At 45.3% G+C, this 23,273-nt stretch overlaps 1 protein-coding gene across 3 annotated transcripts in view; it reads right to left on the reverse strand.

Moving 5' to 3' along the window:
* Positions 1-23,273, reverse strand: part of LOC105693328 (leishmanolysin-like peptidase) — a 197,484-nt gene that overhangs the window by 6,283 nt on the left and 167,928 nt on the right. For all 3 annotated transcript variants that reach the window (XM_048660240.1, XM_048660241.1, XM_048660242.1), the window contains exons 4-5: positions 22,982-23,064; positions 849-960 (exon numbers count right to left, since the gene is read on the reverse strand). In XM_048660240.1, coding sequence (XP_048516197.1) covers positions 849-960; positions 22,982-23,064 — 195 coding nt within the window. The remainder of the gene's footprint in view (positions 1-848; positions 961-22,981; positions 23,065-23,273) is intronic.

Below are 23,273 nucleotides of genomic sequence, written 5' to 3' on the forward strand. Positions count from 1 at the left end.
TCGATTACCTATAGCGAAAGTGTCACATCACGTGTGTAACCTACATCGCGAGAAGAGCTATTTTCTTCTTTTTTTTTTTTTTTTTTTCTTTTTTCGCGTTCCTCCCCGTAGAATATTTCAATCCGTAGGCTCGACATGAAACTCTCCGATCATTCGACGACGAAAAACCGAAGCAAAAAAAAAAAAAAAAAGAAAAGAAATAGAATACTTCGTCGGATATTAATATGAAGCACGTAATAGAGGGTAACGCGTACGGAATTTGAGGTGAGAAAATGCGTAGAGTGCCTACACAGAAATGCTGTTGCTGAACGGTGTTTTTGGCGAGGGGGTAACCTACGCAGCGAGTTCGTAGCGCGTAGGTAGTGCAGGGTTGGTATAATACCTATTACGCGATACATATACTTTGCGTGAAATTCTGAAGCGTGAGAGGAGCCGCGAAAATTCGGTCGCTAACACAGCCGTTATACGACTACCCGCACTCATTACCCTTAATATCCGCAGCATCGCGCGTTGATGAAGTGGTAGAATTTATGGTACCCCCATTAATCTCGACAATGTAATAAGTCATCCTATAGCTATTTATATTTTGGGGGTGCAAGCGGCGCGACGCTCACCGAAAACTCCTCCAACACCCCATTACATCGTACGCCGATTCTCACCCCGGGGACGCGACCTTCCGACGCACACGCGGGGTTCCGTTTTTTTTTTTTTTTGTTTTTTGTTTTTTTTCAATCTATTAGTTTCCGTAATTCCGCCGAATCGTATCCGAGCGTCGTGGAAGTTGTTCGTCGAATATTCCGTCGACGGCAATCGTGATTATTGATTATCAATTTTCTGAAGAAACTTACGTCGAGGTGTTCCGGTGGAACTACAACTTCGCCGCAGACGGTTTCGGTCCGACACGTGTCTATGCAGTAGGTATGCTGGTTCTTGACGAAGACTTGATTGCTCTCGCACTTCCTGAAACACGTTCGATGCAAATTGAGTTTAGTTTTGGGTGAGTGGTTAGTCGGTCGCTACATCGCCACAAAATGGTTAATTAGCATTCCGTCGTACGACTTTGCCCAATCAACGAATCTTCCCTCCCTTTCTCCCCCCCCTCCCCCGCAACGCGAACAGCACCGACTAACTACCGTGGGAGCGCGAAACTCATGACAACTAGATCGGAAATTCGAGACTTTCCGATCGTAGAAACGTCACCCACGGAATCCCCTACGTTTTTACAGGCGTTAAAAAAGGACGACGAAACGAATATCAACCGCGTAACTTCCCATACGTACGAGTTGAAGACCTCGGGGGTAGGGATTAAAAAAAAAAAAAGGCAGTTCGAAGAAGGAGGATTCGCAATTGGGTTCGACGAATTTTCACAAGTGGCATTATCGCGCCACCTTCAATCTCACGCGTCGAAGAACGGTGTTTATTTTAACGAGGATGAAAACGGCGTAAGATTTAGTCGTTACACACACCCCCCTCGTAACGCGAACGTAGCGATATCGTCGTCACACGAGGTATTATGTCATACAATATTATATGACACGTTGGTAACACGTTCTCGAGCGATCGATCTCCAAGTTTTTTGTCGTGATTTACGAATTCGTATTATACACACACACACGCGGTTCTGCGATTTACACGCGTTTTTCAACGACCTACCGCCGCCTGCTACGGGCTCCTCCGACGTCGACTCGCACGCGATTATATTTCGTCTGGTTTGAAATTAACGCGGTGCACCCGATGGCGCGAGAAAAGAAATTTTTCACCCGTACGACGCGTTCGTTTCAGTTTCTCTTCGTCTTTCAAAATTCATTTCGCACCGGATTTCTCCGGCGTTACGACAAATGGAGTTTCGACCGGTGCAATGTTTATTTAATCATCCCCGGCATACTTTGTCCAATTTTTGTCAGGTGTTGAGGTGAATATTCTCTGGTGAAACTTTGCCGATTGCGATATTTGTGGTAACTTCCGGGGTGGGGGGGGGGGGGGGGGGGAAGTCGCGTGCGAGTGTACGGAGCGTGATGTTCCCGGGTCGTTCCAGAGTTGAGTGGCTTTAGCTGCGGGGGTTGTGCGACTGTGACATTAATGTTGGGGGTCAGTTAAAAATCGACTAAGTGGAAAGCGCCTCGCGAAAAAAAACATTCGTACATAAGGTATACGACGATGTATTTCGTATATATATGTGTACAGCGTATATCCCCGTACGTATATGTATACCTAACCACCGATCGAGGGATAAGAATCGGTGACGAGCCGCACGCGATGGTTGAAAATATAACGATAGCATCAAAGCTCACCCCCAAATGTCAAACAAAGTCTAATTTATGGGATCAAAGACTTCACCGCTGTTAAGGAAATTTATTTTCATACCAAATGAGGAAATTACCAATCCCGCGCGCTATGTGGCTAGCGTAATTACATACGCCGTAAAGTAACTAAATTTCTTTCCCCCCTTGTTTTTTTTTTTTCTTTTTTTAATTCATTTCATTACATGCAAAATGCATATCTCGGTTTGTGGGGCTCTCCGATATTTCGTCTGAAAACAAATAGAGCGAAAACCGAACAGTTAGTCCGGGTCGTATACATCGATTTGTTACAATCGCAAATAGTCATTTCCAACCCCCCCCTCCCCCACCCTCCCCGGTGAATGTTCTATGACATTATACGGTATATAGATTAATACGCCTGTTATCTTTAGCCGTTTAGATTTTGTTTGCTCCGTTACCGGATTTCCGGTGAGCCTCGTTAAATCCGCCATATTTAATCGATCGATCGATACGCCATAGAGCCTCCTATTTTTGGCTTTATTATACTCATTCGCTGCAGTGGTATAAAGTATACTACAATCTGACAAGAAAACTGGAATTAAAAAAAAAAAACAACAGAGTAGAAAGAAAATATCTCCGCTAACATTTTGCGCGGCGTTACGATAAAAAAAAAAAAAAAAAAAAAGAATGAAATAAAAAAATATTTCCAAACGAGAAGTCCTCTCGACGCTCACAAGTCTCCAGTCCGCGGTGGGAAAAAAAAGCGAGCGAGCGAAAATAAAAGAGAAGGAACAAAATAAAGCTCGAAATTGTGGGGAATTGTCGAACGCGTCCACTTATCGTAAACGAGGGTTGAAATGGCATATAGCTGATATAATGTGAACCGTTGAGTGCGAGGTGGTTACGCTGCAAGTCATCGCTTGTGCAGCGCTGTACGTTGAACGTATATAAAGTATGTACGTACATCGACGCTATACGTATGTACCACCGTTGTACGTACATATCGCACGTGTGTTATGTACGAATATACGTACATACACGGGATATCCGCACACAAGTTTCGAGTCCTCGGAGCGCCCACGGGTTGCGCTGCACATAACACCTGCTATGTGTGTACGTGTATACCTGTACCCCACGTATATCCATCCGACTAGCTAGCTACCTTCAGTAGGTACAAATGTGCAGCGGAAACAGGTAAGACGTAGTAATGGACTCCTTGCTCCTTCCCTCGTTTATGCTAAAAGGCTCACTACCGGCGTGCCGCTGCTGCTGCTGCTGCCGCTGGGGTGCTGGCGCAACGCTGCTGGATATTCGCTTGCAGTTTAGAGAAACTTGGCGAAGGAACTTGTCGACCTCCCACTCACTCTACCTACCATTTCGCTAAACACCCCCCCATCCCCATCCCCGTCGCCGTCGCGTAGCGGGAGATACTTCGCGTCCCTTTTCGAGTACCTGCATGCGGAGGGACATCTCGCTAATAGTTGACCGAAATTTGACCGAAAGTGAAATCTCGAAATCTCGAAGGAATCTTGGTTTTCTTTTTTTGTTTCTTTTCTTTGTTCAGACTCCCGATTTCTATCGCGTGGATTCGAAATTCAGAATTTTGGGGAAATGAGGTGGAAATTTTCGAGTCTTGTCCGTATCACGAATACGGGCGAATCGGACGTTCGCGTACCTCGGAGGAAATGAAGTCGAAGATTTTTATAAGGTCGGGCTCGACCGCACGTGCGTGCGCGACGTTACGCTACGATATCCGGGGTGGACGTATTATGGCATCTAAACGTTTCGGGTGCTCTTATAGCGACCCGCCCCGCACTCCCAATCTTCTTAAGGTGGGCTTAAGGCGGCCGTTTTGGTGCAAATACCGGCGATGGGGGAGAAAAAAAAAAAAAAACATGAATGGAGAATCATAGAATCGGATAAAAATCGAACGCCCGATTTCCCCCGAACACGAGCAATTTCACTTACAACGTTCGGCAATAAACGTTGGCCATCCATTCAGTCGAATCTTTATCGAACTCGCGCGAGATTTTATCCCGTACAATTTTACGCGGTAGACAGAATGAGGTTTGCATAGGAGCGGTGAGCGCGTATAAGGTTTCTACAAATGCCGCAAGGTAGAAAAAAAAAAAAAAATGAGAAGAAATAAAAAGGAAATCCTAACCGCCCGCGGGATTCCAACGCTTATACCCACGCCGCGAGGCGCGTGCAATATACATACGTAGCGATTTTGTTTCCCCGACGACTGTCTGCCGAAAAACTTAACGTGCATCTGCATTAAGCATCCCTCGTGTGTCTCGTATACCCCGATATACGTGCGTATAAACCCCGATCGTTTTCATACAGAATCTAGCGGCGAATTAGAGTTCGGAGCTTGCACAGCTGTAAAATATTTTCATCATCTTTGCCGCTTCTCGCTCGCAGTGTTTTATAGATGAAAAACGAAATAAAAAAAAAAAAAGAGAAAGGGTTGTGGTATACGGCGTTGGGATCTCCGTCGCTATTGCAGGTCAATTACTACAGAGGAGAGGATTGTAAAATGACAATCGTCGTTGAAACGAGCGAGTCCGATCGTTAAACGCGTGGAGCCGATTTCTCGCCCTCTCGCTTATACCCCGATCCTGATCCTAATTCACATCGCTGATGTCCTCGCGGTTCTATCCGTAGCGTATAGCCCCTCTACGCGCGCGTGTGTGTGTGTGTGTGTATCGTACGCGGCGGCCAGATCTCCCGGTTGCCCGAGAGGGAAAACCCCCGTCGTATTACACCGCATACGTAGCTAACCGGTATATACCGGCAATAGGTCAATTTACGAGGCTCTGTTATGTAAATACAGACTCCGCTCCGGGACCTATGGACTCGTTAGAACGCGGCTAAGGATTTTCGAAACACGTCCTGATTTACGATATCGCGTCATAAAATGGGGGGGCTTTGACGACCCGGGGGCGCGGGTAATTAACCTATTCACGGAATCTCTAATTGTCGCATATACGCACACCGAAAGTCGGTGGATTTTTTTTTGACGAAATTATCCGGAAGTTTCCGTTTTCTTTTTTTTTGTTTGTCGGTTTTTTGTTTTTAACGTTGATAAAATTGAGTCGTCGACGAACCAACGAATTCCTATCCTTTGGATTTTATCGTTAGCTCGCTCAACTCGTTGTTCACCGTTAATATTCCGTTTTAATTGCGAATTACGAATTAAAAAAATGTTTAAATCTAAAACGCGGAATGCGACGAAAAAGGAGAAAAAGCGGAAAACGAGAGATATCCTGTCTCGTAAAATTTTAACTGACGAAGAACGCGCTTTTTACCGCGAGTTAAAACAGCGAAATAATCTTTACCACAAATTTTCACATTCTGCAAAGTGTCGCTCAAATCCCACGTGTCTGACAGATGAAATGGCCGCTCGTTTTCGAGGGTAAAAAAGACAAAAGCTGGCGGGTAGTAGGTGGGGGAAAATGCGAAAGCAAAATGGAAAAAAAAAAAAGAAAAAAAAGCTTGATACGGCGGAAATTTAATAGGAGTTGAAGGAACGAACGTTGTACGTACGTACGTGCTAACATAGGTGTACGCGATACCTACGTATTCGACGAGCTGCACGCACATACGTATGTATACACGTATATCTCGTCGTTGTACCAGATAGGGCAAAGTGTGTCGTGTAAAATGTGCCCGGCTATTCTGCGGAGTCGGCTTCTCGTTTTCGTCGTACGAGGGCGACGAAAAGAGCACGAGAATTTTGACGATCGGTATAATACGAGACCGCTCGGGGGGTGGTGGGCGGCTACGAGGGATTTTCGAGCTGAGCGAGTGGCGTATGTTTCATTAGTGCCGTGTTCGAGATTACGGGAGAACCGGGGAAAATTGCGGATCAACGCCCCCCCGGTCGAAACAAATGAAACGGGGAAAAACGCGCGTCCTGTAAGGATTCGAGAGAAGAGAAGAAAAAAAAAAAAAACTTTTCGGAAATTGCGAGCGAATAGAAATCGTCGAGCTTTCGTCGAGAATTTATTCGCGAAGTTCGCGTCACGTGGGTCGTTTTCGTTACGTGATTTTCGAACACGGTTATTTTGTTATCCGATAACGAGAAACTACTGCGCGGGTATTTAGTGCGCGTATCACTCATATCTCGTGTACCCGTTCCACACGCGCGCCCGGTACCGAACGACGTCAAAGCGTGCAACGGCGAACGATATTAGTTTTGCATGAGAAATGGGCTTGTCGGAGTTTGCAAAATGGCAGGCGGGTGCAGGCTGAGTACGTACTTCACGCTACACGCATATTATATGGGGGGACCCTCGGCCGATGATGACCCTTTCGGGGGTGTGACCGAGATCGGACGAATTGGCGGCGGCGGTGGAATGAAAAATGAGAAGAAAAAATATTGCGGGGGTGGAGAATTTAATTGAATATCATTTGCAAAAAGTCCGATATAATTGCGCGATTTTTCTTCGCGGGGTTTGTCTCTTCTCAATTATTATGCCGTAATTAGTGCGACGGATTCGATTCGAGTCAGCGTGCGGGCAGCTTAATATAGTGCGCGGGTGGATTTGCAAATCAGCGATTCGAAGAGGGTGACGAGGGGTTTGAGAGGCTGATTAATCCTTAACGGAACTCCACGTCTTTGATAATGACTCAATTCGAATGATTTGAAATTCCAATCTAGGTTTTGTCCTCTGAAATTCCGATGCAGGTGAACATATTTTTATATTTTTCGTCTCTTTCTTTCGAAAGCATACAGATTTCTCGGGATACGGGAATTTTCGGTGACTTTCGAAGCCGCGAGCGAGCTTTTCAGCGATCCTTCATCCAGGTGGCGTAGAAATATCCTCATGGGTGAAACGTCGCTGGGTGTACGTATGCGTACATCTATGTGCACGTTATACGTACCTACCTACCTACCTGTACCGTAGCCCACGTGTTCCGAATACGTAATTTTTTACTATTCCGAAGCCCGCGGAGCACAACGGTGTTTCGATCTCAGTCAGCCCGGAAGCTGACTCGCTGATATACGATGAATAAAAAAAAATAGAAAAAAAAAAAAAAAACGTGGAAAATCAGTTTTTCAGAATTTCCAAAGCTCCATGATCGCGCGACGCGTGCGGAATTATTGAAATATCGTCAAGATATCCGCTCAATAATATTACGGATCGAAATTTGAGGATCGCGATGCACGTAGGAGCGTGTAATTTTATCCGAAATATCACCACGGTACAGCGCGACGGGCGCGTGTGCGCCGGGACAAGCTGCGCGGCACTGCATAACGCGGATTTATTATAAAGATTAAAATTCATATAGTCAAAGTGCTCGGCGTCGTAGTTACGATATTATGACCTGACCTAAACAATAATGATAACAAACCCGATTGTTAGCCCCGTATACTATGGTCGTCGCGTAGCTTCCATTACCGCGGCGGTGACCTAAGCCGGCCGTTCCGACAAACTTTGACCTACCCGTAGTCCTATTTTGCGTAGATTACCGGCCACTGGGTGCGCGACCACCGTTTTCAGAAACGTCGGCGTTATCTACGGGGCCGCCCGCTACTATATTCGTACCAATGAGCGCGATTACCGGTATACGAATGCAACGTCGTTACATCGCTTCGTCCGCACCCCGCCGTCAACTTCTACTCTATTTTCCCATTAACTTTACATCTGCACGTGAACGAGTTCGCTCCGTCGGATGTGATTTAATTGGCGCACGATGCGGAAGTCTCGCGCGCACCGCACGTTAATCGCATATAAATTTTCATCGCGAGAGTTTCGGCCGGATGCGAAACTAGTCTCGATACAACGAATCGAAAAATTGTCACCCTGCGGGGGTGCGCGTAATCGCGCGTGTCGAATGCGAGAATAGGAGAGACGATGATTACGACGGGAGAGACGAATCGACGGTATAGTTGGAGTAAAAAATTTAGCGCGATATATCTTGCGTTTTACGGAACGTCGAAGGTTCGTTGTTCAATAAGGAACTATAGATAGAAGAAAATGAGGGAGGAGAAAAAGCAATATATGAGGATGATATTAAACATACCCATACGTACACGTACGTCCGTATGACGTAAATACGGGATTCTCCTCATTCTCGGGGTTCCTTTTTATTACAACCCCCCGCGCACGTTTTCATTTATCGACGAAGCGGAAGGTATAGAGAAGTCCTTTGTAAGTTCTTAGTTGTACCCACACCGAAGCAGGCAGGCGGGCAGCTCTGTGTGCCTACGCATCGATAAGGATGAAAATAAATGAACCAAAAACGGGGTCATCAGAAACTGAAATGAACGTGTAGCCAGCTTTCCGTCCTTCGACCGATCGCTCGGAGTTCGGAAAAGTTGAGCTGAATTTCGAGCTGAGTGGAGAAAGAAATAAAAAATTCATTCATCCGGCGCCTTCGCATATCGAGCTAAGAAAAAACTTTCGCGCGTACGGTATAACTTTTTTTTTTTCTCTCTCTCTCTTTATTTCGACTACACCGGAACCGGAGGCCTCGCACTTCGGGGGAAGTGTGAGGGGAAAAGGGTGAAAGACACGAATTTGTTACGTGAAATAATTTAATATCTAAAAACGTAGAAGCTAAAACGACCGATTGTGAACGCCCGATGCGGATGATTTACCTCATTGTTAGAACTGCGGTTTCGGCGAAATTGCTGATTGGCCGTACGATTCGGAGTTTCGCGGGGCGGTATAATAAGATTCCCTTTTTTTATAAGACCCCCTTTATTTCGTCCAATAACCGAAAATAATAAAGGAAAAACTTTCGCGGCTGTTTTAGTTCGAGATAAAAGTAAAAAAGCTCCGATTTCAACGAGCACAAAAAAAAAAAAGTAACAAGTAATTAAAAAAAAAAAAAAAGGAGATCAATGAATCAATAAATAACAACAACAACAAAATTCAACGTACAACGTAATACATCCGAGTAATAATTGACTTTGTGTCGTGCACCGTGGTGTATTTGGTGTGAAATGCGGAAAAATGTGTTCACGCAGCGAAATGCCACGGGTCGTTCGAAATACAGACACAGGTAGGTATACTGTGTACGCGTATGCGAAATTCCGAGTGCTTTCGCGTACACCTGTTCGTTTTTTTTTTTTTTTTCTCTATTTCGCGATTCTTTGAAATCAAATACGCAATTTCACGGTATATACGGGCGGCGTGTGTGTGCGAAGGGTATAATACAGCTATCGCGAACGTTGCAGTTTATGTGCACGCTTTGAAGTGACAACCGCACGTGCGGTACCGCTGCAGGTTGTTCTGCGGACGGCCTAATGACAGCCCGGAACTGCTGCGTCAGGATCTGCAACATCAGGGTCCCACTCTGGTTACCCAAAACATTATACCCACCCTCCAACGCTCCCCCCCCCCCCCCATCCCCCTGGGGTGTACCCATAATATCAAGCTACCGAAATTACAACACATATGACACGCGAACGTCCGACGTCCGCTTTTGATCCGCAAACGTATATCCCTAGGGACATCTCCGGCCGCTCATATTCTTTGGAAAGGTTACAACGACCGGTGGGTTTATTTTTTTCTCACTGTTGTGCAATTAAAAAAAAAGAGAAAAAAAAATTGTTTCGCTCGTCTTGATCCGAGAAGTGTTACTTTCCTCATTTTTAAGATTTAGAGATTTGTATTCGGGGTGAAAAAAAAAAAAAAAGGAAAAATGAAAAAATGAAAAAGAGAAACACGCCGAGGGGGGTGAGCGTAACAATGAAGCGTGTGTTGCTCGAAAATCGTGCGACGCGACGGGTTATTGCGTACGAATCAGTTGGCGCCTTGTACCACGTTGTAGATACAATATACAGCGTGTGTGTATAGGTATACGGGGGTCGTGCGGAGCTTTCAAGTCGTTTTTTATCGTCTTCAGTTCCCCTCGCAAGTTCTGCCGGCTGAGAACCGGGTCAAAAGCAATTTTCGACTCGACGACGGTGTCATCTAATAACGTTATTATTACGTTTCAGAGAATAAATATTTGAGATTCTTTTTACCTCGTGAATATAACGCGGACGGGATGGGTAGATAAAAGAAAAAGCGAGAGAAAAGATGGGAGGAAAAAATAAAGAAAAAAACAAAAAAAAAACAGGGAAAAGCAAATTTTTCAATAAAACGACCACCGACGACGGTCGGGGGTATATGGGTACGCTATATAATTCCGTCTTCGTCGCATAGGTTCTATACTTACATTCTTTTGTCATGCAAGCAAAGTTCTTTTGATCTCGTCAAGCTCTCTTTCTGTTATCGGGATCGTAAAAATGGAATGTCGTTGCGGCGGAGCAGAGCATACATCAGAGACCTTCTAATAATTAATTTCTTACCAACAATGGAGAGTGATGCAGGTCGCCAGATTTATTTATTCATTTATTCGTTCATTAATTCACCTTTTTTACTCACCTGAAAAACAAGACTCCGAGGAGTTCTTATACTTATACACCAGGTATGCGATAAAGTCGAATGCATTCTCGGATAATGCGGAAAGTTTCGAAGGTCGTTCGTCGCATCGAAAATCATGGGATGTGATACTTGAACGAAAAAAAAAAAGGGAAAGAAGAAGCAACAAAAAAATCCCTGATATATTTCAATTGTCTACCTCTTTCTGAAATTAAACTTTATACACGTACGGTATACACACATTATTTCGTAGTATTGCAGTCTCGTGTAGTTTATGCAACAAGAAAAGTATAAGCAAGTTTCATCAACTAAATGTAAAAGAAGATACGACTCGGTCGCTCGTATTTGTACCTGTTGATGTTTTTTCTTTTCATTTTTTTTCTTTGCTTTTCATTAATTCTTTGGTTTTCCGAATAATCTTGTATATCGTCAGAGACTATATTAAAAACCAGAGTCAAAAGGCTACGAAATCGGATTTTTGTTCTTCGATTTTTTTAGGTTTAGGTTCAGCCAAAGCCCCACCGAATAATCGAACCCGTTGAAAGATACATCTGCATGTGGTTTCGATCCGACGCGACGTCTGACGCTCGGGGGGTCGTCATTATAAAAATCTGTACGTCATATTCCCGGGCAAAATATTCGCCATTATGTGATTTTTCCACTGTATTTTACACGCAGGTATATATAACGGGGGTAGGGGGGGGAAAATCCCTTAGAAACCCGGCACGAAATCCCATTCGCGCATCGCACGGTAATCCGTATATTGGATTTCTTCGAATTCTCCAAAGAAGAGAACGGAGCGAAGTAGCTGCGGGAGCGCGCTGTCGCGCACCATTCAGACATATCGCGCGGCTGACAATACGCTGAGATTCTCCACTAGCTTCGGCACTACTCAAAATGCTGAGAAATCCTTTTCTCCCAGCCCCTTGGGGGTATGGAGATTCGGAAAAAGGCGTAGTAAATAAGATCGCACGATCAAAGTTCGATCGACGATTTCACCGGTCGTAATTCATTCTTTTTTTTTTCGTTGATATTTTAATGCTATTTTTTTTTACCTCTGAAATGAGAGGAAGTCGATGCGAAATTTTGACGGACGTCCGGATCTCGAAGCTGTCTCGGCGTTCATATCTTTTATTTACGGTAATAGATTTTAGAGTGCCCGCGCGTGTAACGCAACAAGTCAGGTATACCATTATGTGCGTGTACAAATAATATACATACTCGGACGAGAGTGAATGTACGGGCGATTTTTTATTATAAACGACTTTATCGCTCTCGGCAATTAAATTTTCTTCATTTAAAACACGATAACGTTGGAAAAGCGTTGTGCGTACCCGCGACCGGGTTTCGGTCTGACGGAGCGACGACGGGATTCGATAAAATTCGTATTTCGGTAACACACGTCGAGGGTGCAGGGAAATAATTGGAGCGAACTGCCGACGTCAAATTGTCGCTGGCGTAGGTACGTACGCGGTACGTTGGAATTTGCTGTACGTACGTACGTACGTATGATGAATACGTTTAAAATCGACGCGCAACGCGCGACGCGACTACCGTTCTTTATATTCTATTTTATTTACTTCGTTCCACTCGGTAATAGAATATATAAATATATTACACACATATACACGTACGCGCAAACATATCGCCATTGATATACGATTCGATTACGAGGTGGTTAGCGTAGCGCACGCGTTCGCATAATTAAAATATAACAATGAATAATTTTGCCAATTATTATTATACACTCTAGGAATTGAAAAGGTTTTTAATTTTATGTAAACCGATAATAATTTTACGCCGTGCAGCTTGGTTTTATTGTGAGCGTATAATACACGTATCTATACCCGTTTATTCTAGCTGCAGTTTTACATTAATTAAACTAATAATTACCAAAGAGACTGAAATATTTCACGACAGGTTTTAAATTAGACGCGGTATTTACGCGCCCGATGCGAGCAATTAACAGTCTCTCGGTGTAAGCGCTGTATTTATCGCTAATTACGCTCATTAATTATCCCGCCGTTTTGTTCGACCACTCCCCGCATAAATCCGTAAACGTATACGTCGACTTGCCCTCGAGTGCGGAGGGACGAAGGTTTCAAATTTTCCGCTTTTGAGTCCGCGGTCCGTCGAGGATCGGCTGATACGATCCTTACGTAGCTGCGTAGGTACGTCGATTTAACGAGGCGGCGAAATAAGAGGAAAGTTTTAAAGCTGATTTCGAAAAACCCCTCCGAACGCGAGTTCTGTTCTTCGGACCCAACGGTGAATCATTATATAAAATAAAAGGAAAAAAAAAATAAAATCGCGCTACGGTGTGCGGAATCCCTTAAATTTACCCAAAGGTCCGTAGATTCCGTTGGAGATTTGCCGGCTGCCGTTAAAAAAAATTTGACTGAATGTTTCGCTGTCAGATTTTCATCAGACAGACGGTAAAAAAAAGGAATAAAAAAAAATACGTGCACTTTGGCTCCGACGCTCCGAATACTTACGCGAAGGTGCGAAGGGCAAAAAAAAAAAAAGAACAAGATATTCCCTCGTACATATTACAGCGATGATAAAAAAAAAATAAAAAAAAAAAGGAAAAAAATCTTCAGTTTATTCATGCCCGTTATTACACATTTATAAAATTTGATAAGAAGTGATGGGCGAAAGGAAAAAAAAAAATGTTTACGAGGCTGTGAAAAAAAGTTGGGGACAGCAAAAAATAAAAAAAAAACAAAAAAAAACCGCCACTCAAACCATGGAAGAAAACTCGTAAGGGCGAGTGGGGGTTGAAATTAGAAAAGTGTTGACTCTGTAAAAAAATAAGGACGCGCACCCCGCGGTAACGTCGAGATGACGTGCCCTTGGGAGGGTCGAACGAGGGGTAGGTGTTTGAGTTTGACCGCGTACGTCGCGGTTCCGGGTCGTCTGCGGGTGCGTTTTTCTTCGTTACGGGAAAGACCCGAGTGTATACAGGGGGGTAGGTAAAAGTCTCTTTGACGTGGGGTTCGCGAGTCTTGTTTTGCGGTGCAGGTCGTGGTTAGCGGGGCGTTCACGGCGCCTGTGTTTCTCCCCGTTCTCAACGGGCGGACCGCATCTCCTCTTCCTCCCCCCCCGGAAGAGAAGGAGCGAGATGAGGAGAGAAGCTACGCCGGTTTCCCGAGGGACCTGATACCAAGGCCAGGGCATTGCCCCGTAAAGTGGTCTTTGAATGTCCGACACCACGTGTGTATATATGTATAAATAAAAAACATCTCCTCACTACTATCCCGTACCTTGGCACCATCGCCGTGTCATTAACGCTTTTGCAGCTGCTGCTACTGCTACTGCTAGTGCTGCTGCTGCTGCTACTGCACAACGAAAGATAAAGAGATAGACGGTGTTGAAACTCCTCCCGAATTCGAGTCCGTATAATTATATGTAAACGAGGAACACCCCCCTCCCCCCCCCCCCACTCGTTCGTTGTCGTCCTGACTTTCGAGAACGAGCCGCACACTAACAGCTTATGCACAGAGAAGAGATTTTGACATTTTTTTTTTTATTTTCTCTCACCTCGTTTCGAAACCCTTAAGAACATGGCGCGCACTGTGAAGGGGCACATGCCACGTGAGAATTTGGCGCCATTTTTTTTTTTTTTTTCGCTATTATTTTGGAAATAGGTATACGTGCACGTCATAGCTCTGTGTGAATTGTTCTTATTGGCACATGATATGTATACATACATTATGTGTATCTATAATCATATATTATATTTTATTGGCCGCAGAGAAACGACTGCTGACATTTTTACGTTTGGTTATAAAATTAGAAACGACAACACGACCGGTAATGTCGTTTCTTATTATACGTGTATATAAAATCTATGTACACCGTCTTTCTATACATGAGTATATGAGTCGTACCTATACATAGGATGATTGCATTTTATCGCTGCTCGTATACGGTATGAATACATAGCTACTTATTTCTTTGCGATATTTTTTTTGTTCTCTTTTGTTCTATTTTCTATTTTTCATTCGCAGGATGGACTCTGAGAAAAGATCCAGGACAAAAAATCGTAAAGATCTTCGTTGTGTGAAAAAATTTCGGATCTTCCACTTGCCTGAATTTTATACCAGATAACTTTTACTTGTCTACTTTTATTTTTTGAATTTCGAAATTTTTCCGATTTTCGCGGCACGAGAAAATGAGGCGAAAAAAGAGAACAAAGACGGGTAGGAAAAAAATTGAACGTTTCATTTGAGAAAAAGAAGGGACGAAGAGTCTGGTAGACGCGGCGCATTATATTCGAATCGGGGTATACATCGCGCACTTTCGGTACATTAGCCATCGGTAGGTTTTCCGTTCTTACGAAAAAGAAAGAACATTAATCTGAGGCTTTGTGACTAACAGTGTATAGAGACATAGGCCCGGGCTGGAACTGCAGGTTTGGGGACATTAGTTCTTGATGTCAAGCTTCGCTGAGCACGCAGGATATACCGCGAACGATTCCGAAGAAAAGGCCCGCTCTTCAAATAAAAGCTTTCTTTCTTTTTTCTCTTTTTTTTTTCTTCTTCTTCATTTTTCCTCTCTTTTGATTTCTGATATTAATCCTCATTTATAACCGTATCCATCCTTCTTTTTTTCTTCCCTACCTTTTTGCGTTTTTTTTTTTCCAATAGCGCCAGAAAAGACGCGGCACTGACCATTAAATTTCTATATCAGGATCAGGGAGTCGAACGAACTTCTCGATTTTATAAAAATATATTTTCCTTCCTTTGACACAGCTACGGGGGTCTCCTTCGGGTTTCTTCTCCTGTGCCGTATTTTTATTGGATTTTTTACTTTTATCTTTTCACTTTTATTTTGCAAAATATTACTCGAAACGAAAAGGTAGAGGGTGTATGTACGAAGTCGACGGAAGAAGACCCCGTCCAGCGGTTATATACACATATACCTGTACCGGAATTATTTCGTTCGTTCACCCGTTAAATTGCGAATTTTCAAAGTTTCCTCCGGTTACTTTGAGAAAAAGAAGTAAAAATAAATAAAAATAGAGCGCGCGTATAGGGTATAGGGAATAAAACGAAATTTCATCGGGAACCGAGGAACGGGACCCAGGGTCAAATCCAATTTTCCTAACTTGACCGAACATCCGAATCTGCTTGTCGACTGATCTCAAAATCAACTGACCAACTACGTCAAAGAAATTTTATGAACTTTATCATCCGTGCTCCGATCGAAGAGACAAATTCAAAGCCGTACGTCGCTCGGCGGAAATCGGATAAGAGAAAAAAGAAAAAGATCGGACTCCTGAGGACTTGTTTTTAATTACGATAGCTCGAAGAACAAAAATTAAAAAAAAAAAATTGCCGTGCGACTTTACGTGAAATGACGAGAGGCGTGCACTTGTATTATATTACGTATCTCACGGTGTACATGAGACGAATGGGAAAGTTTCGTTGGTGGATTTTGTATAAGACTTTGACTTGCAAATGTCTTTACGGCCTAATTGTATTTCGGTGTTACTTTGGCTCCCTCGGATCGTCAACGGCCGTTAAAGAAGTTTTTTCTTTAAAAATTTCAGTTTTTAAGACGCCCCGCGTTTCAGACTCCCCCGGATCTGGATTATTCGGCGGAATAATGATAATTATAAATAAAAAAAAAAAAAATAAAAAAAAAGCTCACCTCAGATATAAAAGCTGAGCCGGTAACAGTAAGCGTACTTTACGCTCCGCGTCCAACTTTCTTTAAACACCCCCGGAACGTACACGTGAATTGTATTATGTATTACATAACGTCTGGATGTATGCAGCGTAACTATGCGGGTTGGTTGTTGTTACTACATAACTTAAAGAGGAAAACTTTTCAACGCCATTACTCACGCTATATACCGACGTAATTAAATGCAAATATTTTACAACTACCTCGGTTCCTGATCCCCGCAAAGATAGCATATATAGAGTCGTGACATTAACAAACAGCTAAACGGGGCATCTGTTTATCCGTGCCAACGGCATCCCCCTTTAATTAATGAATCGCAAAGATCGAAGGAAGTGCTTTTTCCCCGGACGTCTCGACATTTTTCATCCTTCTCATTCTCCTCCTCCTCCTCCTCCTCCTCCCCTCTCCGATAACAAGATAACGGACATATCGCCGTAACGAGAGAGATTTATAACCGGTAGGAAGTATCGCATTGAAAAAAATTTGGATCCCGCGGTATCCGCGGTTATTACGATCCGAATTTTTTAGTTTCGAAAATAGTAGGTACGCGGGAAAGCCTGTCCTGCGGGGGATGGAGTGTCGGGTACGAAGTGAAAACTATAACACAATTTCCATAGGTATTTGCGGCGAGCGAAGAGTAGGAATGTGTGGGCTGTTAATTACGATTCAGATAGCTGATTCGCAGGCGGGAGGGCGGCGGGGGTTGCGTCGGAGGGTCAAGAGCGGTTATTCGAACCGCTTAGTTAGACATTTGTGAGGTCGCTTAGGATCCCCAGAATGTCACGATGTACGTTCTACGTGTAACTGGAAATTCAGAAATAGTTAAATACCTCTTTATATCGTTAACGTCCCAAAGGGTCAGCGGGTTTGGCTACAACGTGGAGAAATTTCCTGAAATTCCGAAGATAATTGAACGGCGAACGTACACGGTTAATACGTACGTCGCACGTACGTACATACGTCGGAATTCAAATTTCGCGAACGAGCGTCGTGTCAAAATAATTACGAGCATCGATCGCCCCCCCCCTCCCCCCCGATTTATTTTAACCTCCGAATCGCGACACAAACGCGAAGCCGTTTCGCGACTCCGCGAACCGATTCTCCTCAGAATTTCAGGGGGGAGGGAGGGGGGTAAACTTCTCGGTTTAGGAAATACCGTGGGGTAGATCGATTCCTCCGACTACGAAAACGGCGAACCGGAGGGGGTTGATCGGGCGGCTGCACGGATCCGGGCGAAGGAAGCTTTACTAATAAAGTACGAGCACGTAGAGGGTGGTTCCGTGAGTGCTGCCGGTGTATAAATAAAATGACACAGTTTCGCTATTTACCTCGAGGCTCCGGCGGCACAGGTATACACCTCGCGTGTGTGCGCTCGCTCGCTAGCTAGCTAGCGTATCCGTAACGCGACTATACCTTTACCCCGATGGGGGGAAAGAGAAGAGAAACGAAGGGAACTCCCCGGGAGGACGACGAAGAGGAATTCGCGATCCTCCGAGCGATGCGGCTTCTGTCAACATCATCAGACGCTCCCTCTCTTTCTCACCGCCCCTGACGATATTACGTGCGGTCTTGTCTGATTAATTCGAATGTCTTATATATTACATAGATACCTATGTACAGATATAGCTATGTAATTCCACGATGTATATATATATATATGTATAAGCAGTTTTATTTATTACAAGCGCGTGTGTACGCGGGGCGGTTACCTCGGTGGGGACGTTCTAACGACGTGGGCGGTACATCATCCGAGAAAATAAACTCCCTTGAATATTTTTCCCCTCGATTGTTGCAACGAAGGCGACGCAGAGTGAATGAAAATTGTCGAAAAAATACGTCGTGCGAGGGGATACGGGCTGAAAAAATGCGAAATTACAGAAAACTTTTTCAATCGCGAATGGAAAAGTTGAAAGAAGCAAATTTGAATAAAAAAAAAAAAAAAAACAAAACAAATTAAGAACGACTCCTGAAGGATTCGCGTTAAATAAGTTCGATCGAAAGTGAGCCGGCGTACAATTTTGAATGGAAATTCTTTCATGATATCGGCGAAGACGTCTCCGTCGAAATTACCGAACGGACGGTTGTTATAAATATTGAAAGGGTTCGATAAATAATTTATGCGGCTGGGGCGTGGTAACCGTGTAGGTATACCTGCAGTAGGTATACACGGAGGTGATGAAAAAGATAAGGATTGCGTAGAATTTGATGAGATATCTTGTTATAACAAGGCGGTGTATGGATAGAATAATTAATGGGAAAGGATGGGGTGAGTCGGGCTTCCCGTTTCCCGTTTCCCGTTTCACGTTTCCCGGCTTCTCGTTTCGCTCGTCCGACCGAAGTGGATGAACGGGGTGTGTATCGGTAACCCACGGGAATCTGTGGACACGGGGCAAACAGACGTTACAGCAAATAGGGGGCTTGTTGTTTTTGGCCAAGAAGTAGTATACCAGGGTACAATTGAGAAGGTTACCAGACTAGAATAACACCCGCGGTCCGTTCGCATGGCATTACGAAATTGGGTCGAGAGAGAGAGAGAGAGAGAGAAAGAGCCCTTGTAGTTTGTCAAATCCTACGAGGGTTGCGATTATAGATAACGCGTAGCGTATACCCGCGTAGCGTCGCTAGGGACGAAATATTATTCCGCGATTCGACGACAAGAAGAAAAAAACAAAAAAAAAAAACAACAACAACAACTCTCGCCGAATCGACCGACGCTCTCACCTTGAACATAAAGTGAAACAATATCGTCTTTCGCTTCTTCTCATTTTTTTCAACGGCCGTACGCGCTTCCTCCGGTCGAAAAGCGCCCTTGTATACATGTATGGTTCGGTGGCGAAATCTACTTGGTCAGAGGTTCCGCCAAGGAGTGAATACAAATAGCTCGGGGGTGGCCTTGCGCCGTGGCGCTCCGCTCCTCCTCGGCGTGATAGAATTTGCGCGGGCCGAGGCGACTGAATCGGGTTGCCGGAGGACCGGGGGGGAGGAGATAAAGAGGAGTAGGTTATACGCCGGAGTCGTTTGCTCCCGCGGGTTTTACGCGGGGTAGACGAGGTCTCGAGTTATGAGGCTGGATCGGACGTCGCGCGACGACTCCTCGCGTTACGTTACCTCAGACGACTACGAGGACGACTACGAGGACTACGACGTCGCGCTAAGGGTCGTTGTCGCCGAGGCGAATCCCTCCCGTTTTCAAGGGAATAAATTAGGCTAGGTTTTCCCCGAGTATATTAATGAGCAGCAACACCGGCTCCGCAGGGGCCTCGCCCGTTTCGCGATTTTCTTTTGGTGCCGAGATCGCGGTGTATCCGTTGAATTTTACATGAGACGGGGGAGGGGGTGGGGGAATACTTCTTTCGCTCGAGACCCCTTTTCGCACTTCCCAAAGGACTTGGCCGACCGTCGCCTTACGCGGTACCCGGTCACCTTGCGGAGTCTTTTTTTTTTCTACCGCTTCTACCCTCAGACATCCCCCGCAGTTCGTGATCCAGATTTTCTGTCTAGCGCGAAACCGAAAACCGTGGAACGCGTGGGAAGGATAATTAGCGACGACGGAGCGTCTCGTAGGTCGCGCCGAGTTCCTCCGCGTTTCCGGAGAATCCTGGAAACACACTCGCCGTTTATAGAAACGTCGGGAAACTAGGCTGTGAGGGCGTTTCTTCGACGAGCGTTGCTCCGAAATAGAGAGAGGGAGAGAGAGAGGGAGAGAGAGAGAGGGAGAGGGGAATCGAGGGGGACAGAGATAAGGACGGAGTAGAGAGGAAGCTGAGTAATATCCGTCCGAAGAGGGGAGAACAAGGATCGATATAGGTCCTTGCCGAATGTTGGTGAACGTATGTCTTCGCGTCACAGCGGTACTGCACCGCACCGGCGGCGGTAACACGCGCGGCGCAAAAGGGAGGAAGACGCCTCGGGGTATGACGCGCCAAGGATCGAACGAACCTCGCCGCGCACGCGACGACGCCGTGTTTATCCAATAAGTTGGCACGAAGCCGGGTGCCACCGTACTCCTCTTCCTCCCCCCGTCCCCCGTCCCCCGTCCCCCTCCCCCTCCTGCGCCTCGTCCTCAGCTTCTCCTATTTGCAAGAAGACCGAGTCAAAGAGGAAGAGGAATAGGAGGCTCCCTAGCTTCTCATCCCCGTTGCACCAGCACTTTGGCCAAGACGTAATTCTCCCTTGGCCTACTCCGTTCCCTTCCAATATGTGCTGCGGGGTGGCGTAGACGCCGGTTGAATCGCGGCCGATGTTGCAGACGTGCGCACCACTCCGACGGATAGACGAGGTTTTACAGGAAGATTGCTTTCCGTGAATGCGTCGGAATTCCATTAGTTTCCGAGGCAAAAGCTCGTTCCTTATGCGTTTTTTCAGAGTTTAGCTTCTTGTCCATTTTTGCAACTATACACCCTTACGCTGTGTTTTGTTTCTCTCGTCGGAACAAACGCACCTTTTTCACACCACGACGTTTGATAAATTATCGACTTTATTCGAGAATCGTGATTTGATCGGATTTTCGATCACAGAATGAGGATAAAGGCGATAAATTTTTTTCGAGCTTTTCGTCCACCTGCGTGTGACCTCCTCGAGGACGAGTCGAGTGGTCGACAAAAAATGACGAAAAGAAAAAGCGTTAAACGAGCAACGATTACGATATCTGTACTTGTATCTCCTCTCGGAATTTCGCTACTCGCGACACAGCGTTCCGTTACGCCCAATTTAAGATGAGAACCTCTTCGGAGCTTTGGCGCAACACGCCCTTTCCAGAAATAAAACCCTCCAGTCTGAAGTACAGGAGGATTTAAACTGTCACAAATCACAAGTGCGGATGTAAGGGATACGTCCCTTTTTTTTTCACATTTTCAACCACCCCGTATTACGGCGAATCGCGTGTTGATTTGTTTATCAAGTTGAGGTTCGGAACGAAAAAGAAGGAAAATTCCCTATCGGAAGAAAGTTTCGTGGTGATAAAATAATCGAAATCTGTTTCCTCGGTGCGAACGTCGGGACATCCGTCGAGAGTTACGGGGGGGGGGGGGGGGAGGGTAAAAATTAATTCAACTTTCAGCGTATCTAACGAATACCTACCCCGGTTACACAAAGCGATCAATTTCATGCTCTAATAACTCGGAAATATCCTGATGAGGGTTAAGTTTAAAAGCCGATTGAATCTGAAACGCTTGTTCCATCCTCGGCTTCTTCCTGTTTCTCAGATCCCTCCAGATCACAAAGGATTTCCACGACCCTGCAGTACATATACATACACATAAAACCGGTATATGTATAACCCTTTTTACGACGAGGATTTTCCGACGATTTCTCTCATTACTTTTTGGCAGTCAGCTCCGATTTCGGTCGATGAGATAATTTTTCGCGCCCTACGATACCTTCCGAGACGTAGGAATTCGTGAAAATAAGAGCGAACTGTACGTACGACCGGTAAGAAACTTCATTCGCTGCACCGAGAGGACAGTAAGAGATCGAATAAAGGTGGGTTGACCATTTTTTGCCCGTGCCGCCACGCGAGTGGAGGTCGATTTGCCGAACGTCAATAAAATTGGAAATTGGCGACCTTTGAGTCGTCGCCTCTGAGCTACCGTACCGCGGGGTACTGTGGAACCGGTACCGGTGCACCGGTGTGCCGCCGTGCTGCTCAACGGTCAAATTTATACCGCTCGAAGTAACCGACGGAAATCTTTCCCCCTTTTTTGGCGATGGAATATCGGGATACCCGGATCCTTTATTTCATCTCTTTTCCACCCTGGTGACTTGGCAAAATTCATCTTTATGCGATTCGCTGAATCTAGCGACGGAATTCCCTCGTTCCGCTGGCGCGCACCACGCGCCGTATCTCACGACGCTTACGGTACGTCAATATTTGAATAATTTTCAAATCCGAGAATCCGAAGACCGTCGAAGCGCGCTCATCTCTTTCGGTATATCCGTTCCGAGAGATTCGTCAGCGTCCGAATGCGAAAATCTTACGGAGGAGGCGGAGGAAACAAAACGCCAAATAATAGCCGAATCCATCATGATTTTCACGGGGGGCGGGGGGGCAGCGTGATCTCCTAGGGAAATGTGGACAGTTCGAGTGACGCGTACACTAATTCGTGTTCGTCCCGCTTACGGTCGGTCGGTTGTACGTACGTACGTACTTGTCAGCCTTAGCAAGGGAGGCTGATAGTACGGGATGTGAAAAGACGCGGAAATGAATCAAAGAGATTTGCATACAACGGGGGGGAGGGGGGCGACGCTGCAGTGGTACCGTACCAAGAGACATATCCGAGTTTTCACTCGTTCAACACCCCCGAGGCGCCTCTCGACCGAGTCTCCGGCCATAAATCAATCCACGACAACACGAATATATACGTGTACAAATCTTCGCTTATACATGCATAATCGCACGACGTTCCATCGCCTCGTAGCAAGAATTTTGGCTACGACGGGATGCAAATTTCGGCTATCCTCCGGTCGTCAACGCGATGTGATATATTTTCCCATCCGGAGCATCGACGAGGAATACGAATAAGTATCGCGTACACGCCGTATTCGATCACAATTTCCGTGGCTCGTTGAATTACTTTTCAAGGGTTTTGAGTACGGCGTGAAAAATTTTTCAAAAAGATTTTAATGCATTCTTTGATCTCCACTCACCGATTCAGTCGTATCGTATTTTTTGTCTCTCGCACCATCAGCGCTCTCTCCCAAAAATGGACGGCCTCGGGAAGAATCGTGTTCTGAAATCAGAGGCAATCATTTTTATTCGTTTCACAACATACCTTCTCTCGATTTCTTTCTCCCCGCAGGTAGCGGGGGTGGTCAATTCATCTGGAGGGAGGGAACGGTTGATTCCAAACGGGTGAAGGATTCGTGTTCGTGAAAGCGGAAGAAAGAGAAGAAAAAAAAAAAAAATGACGGCTCGCGTCACGCGATCCATAGGTGAGCG

Source organism: Athalia rosae, chromosome 1, assembly GCF_917208135.1.
Source record: "Athalia rosae chromosome 1, iyAthRosa1.1, whole genome shotgun sequence".
In the NCBI taxonomy this organism is placed as follows: domain Eukaryota; kingdom Metazoa; phylum Arthropoda; class Insecta; order Hymenoptera; family Athaliidae; genus Athalia; species Athalia rosae.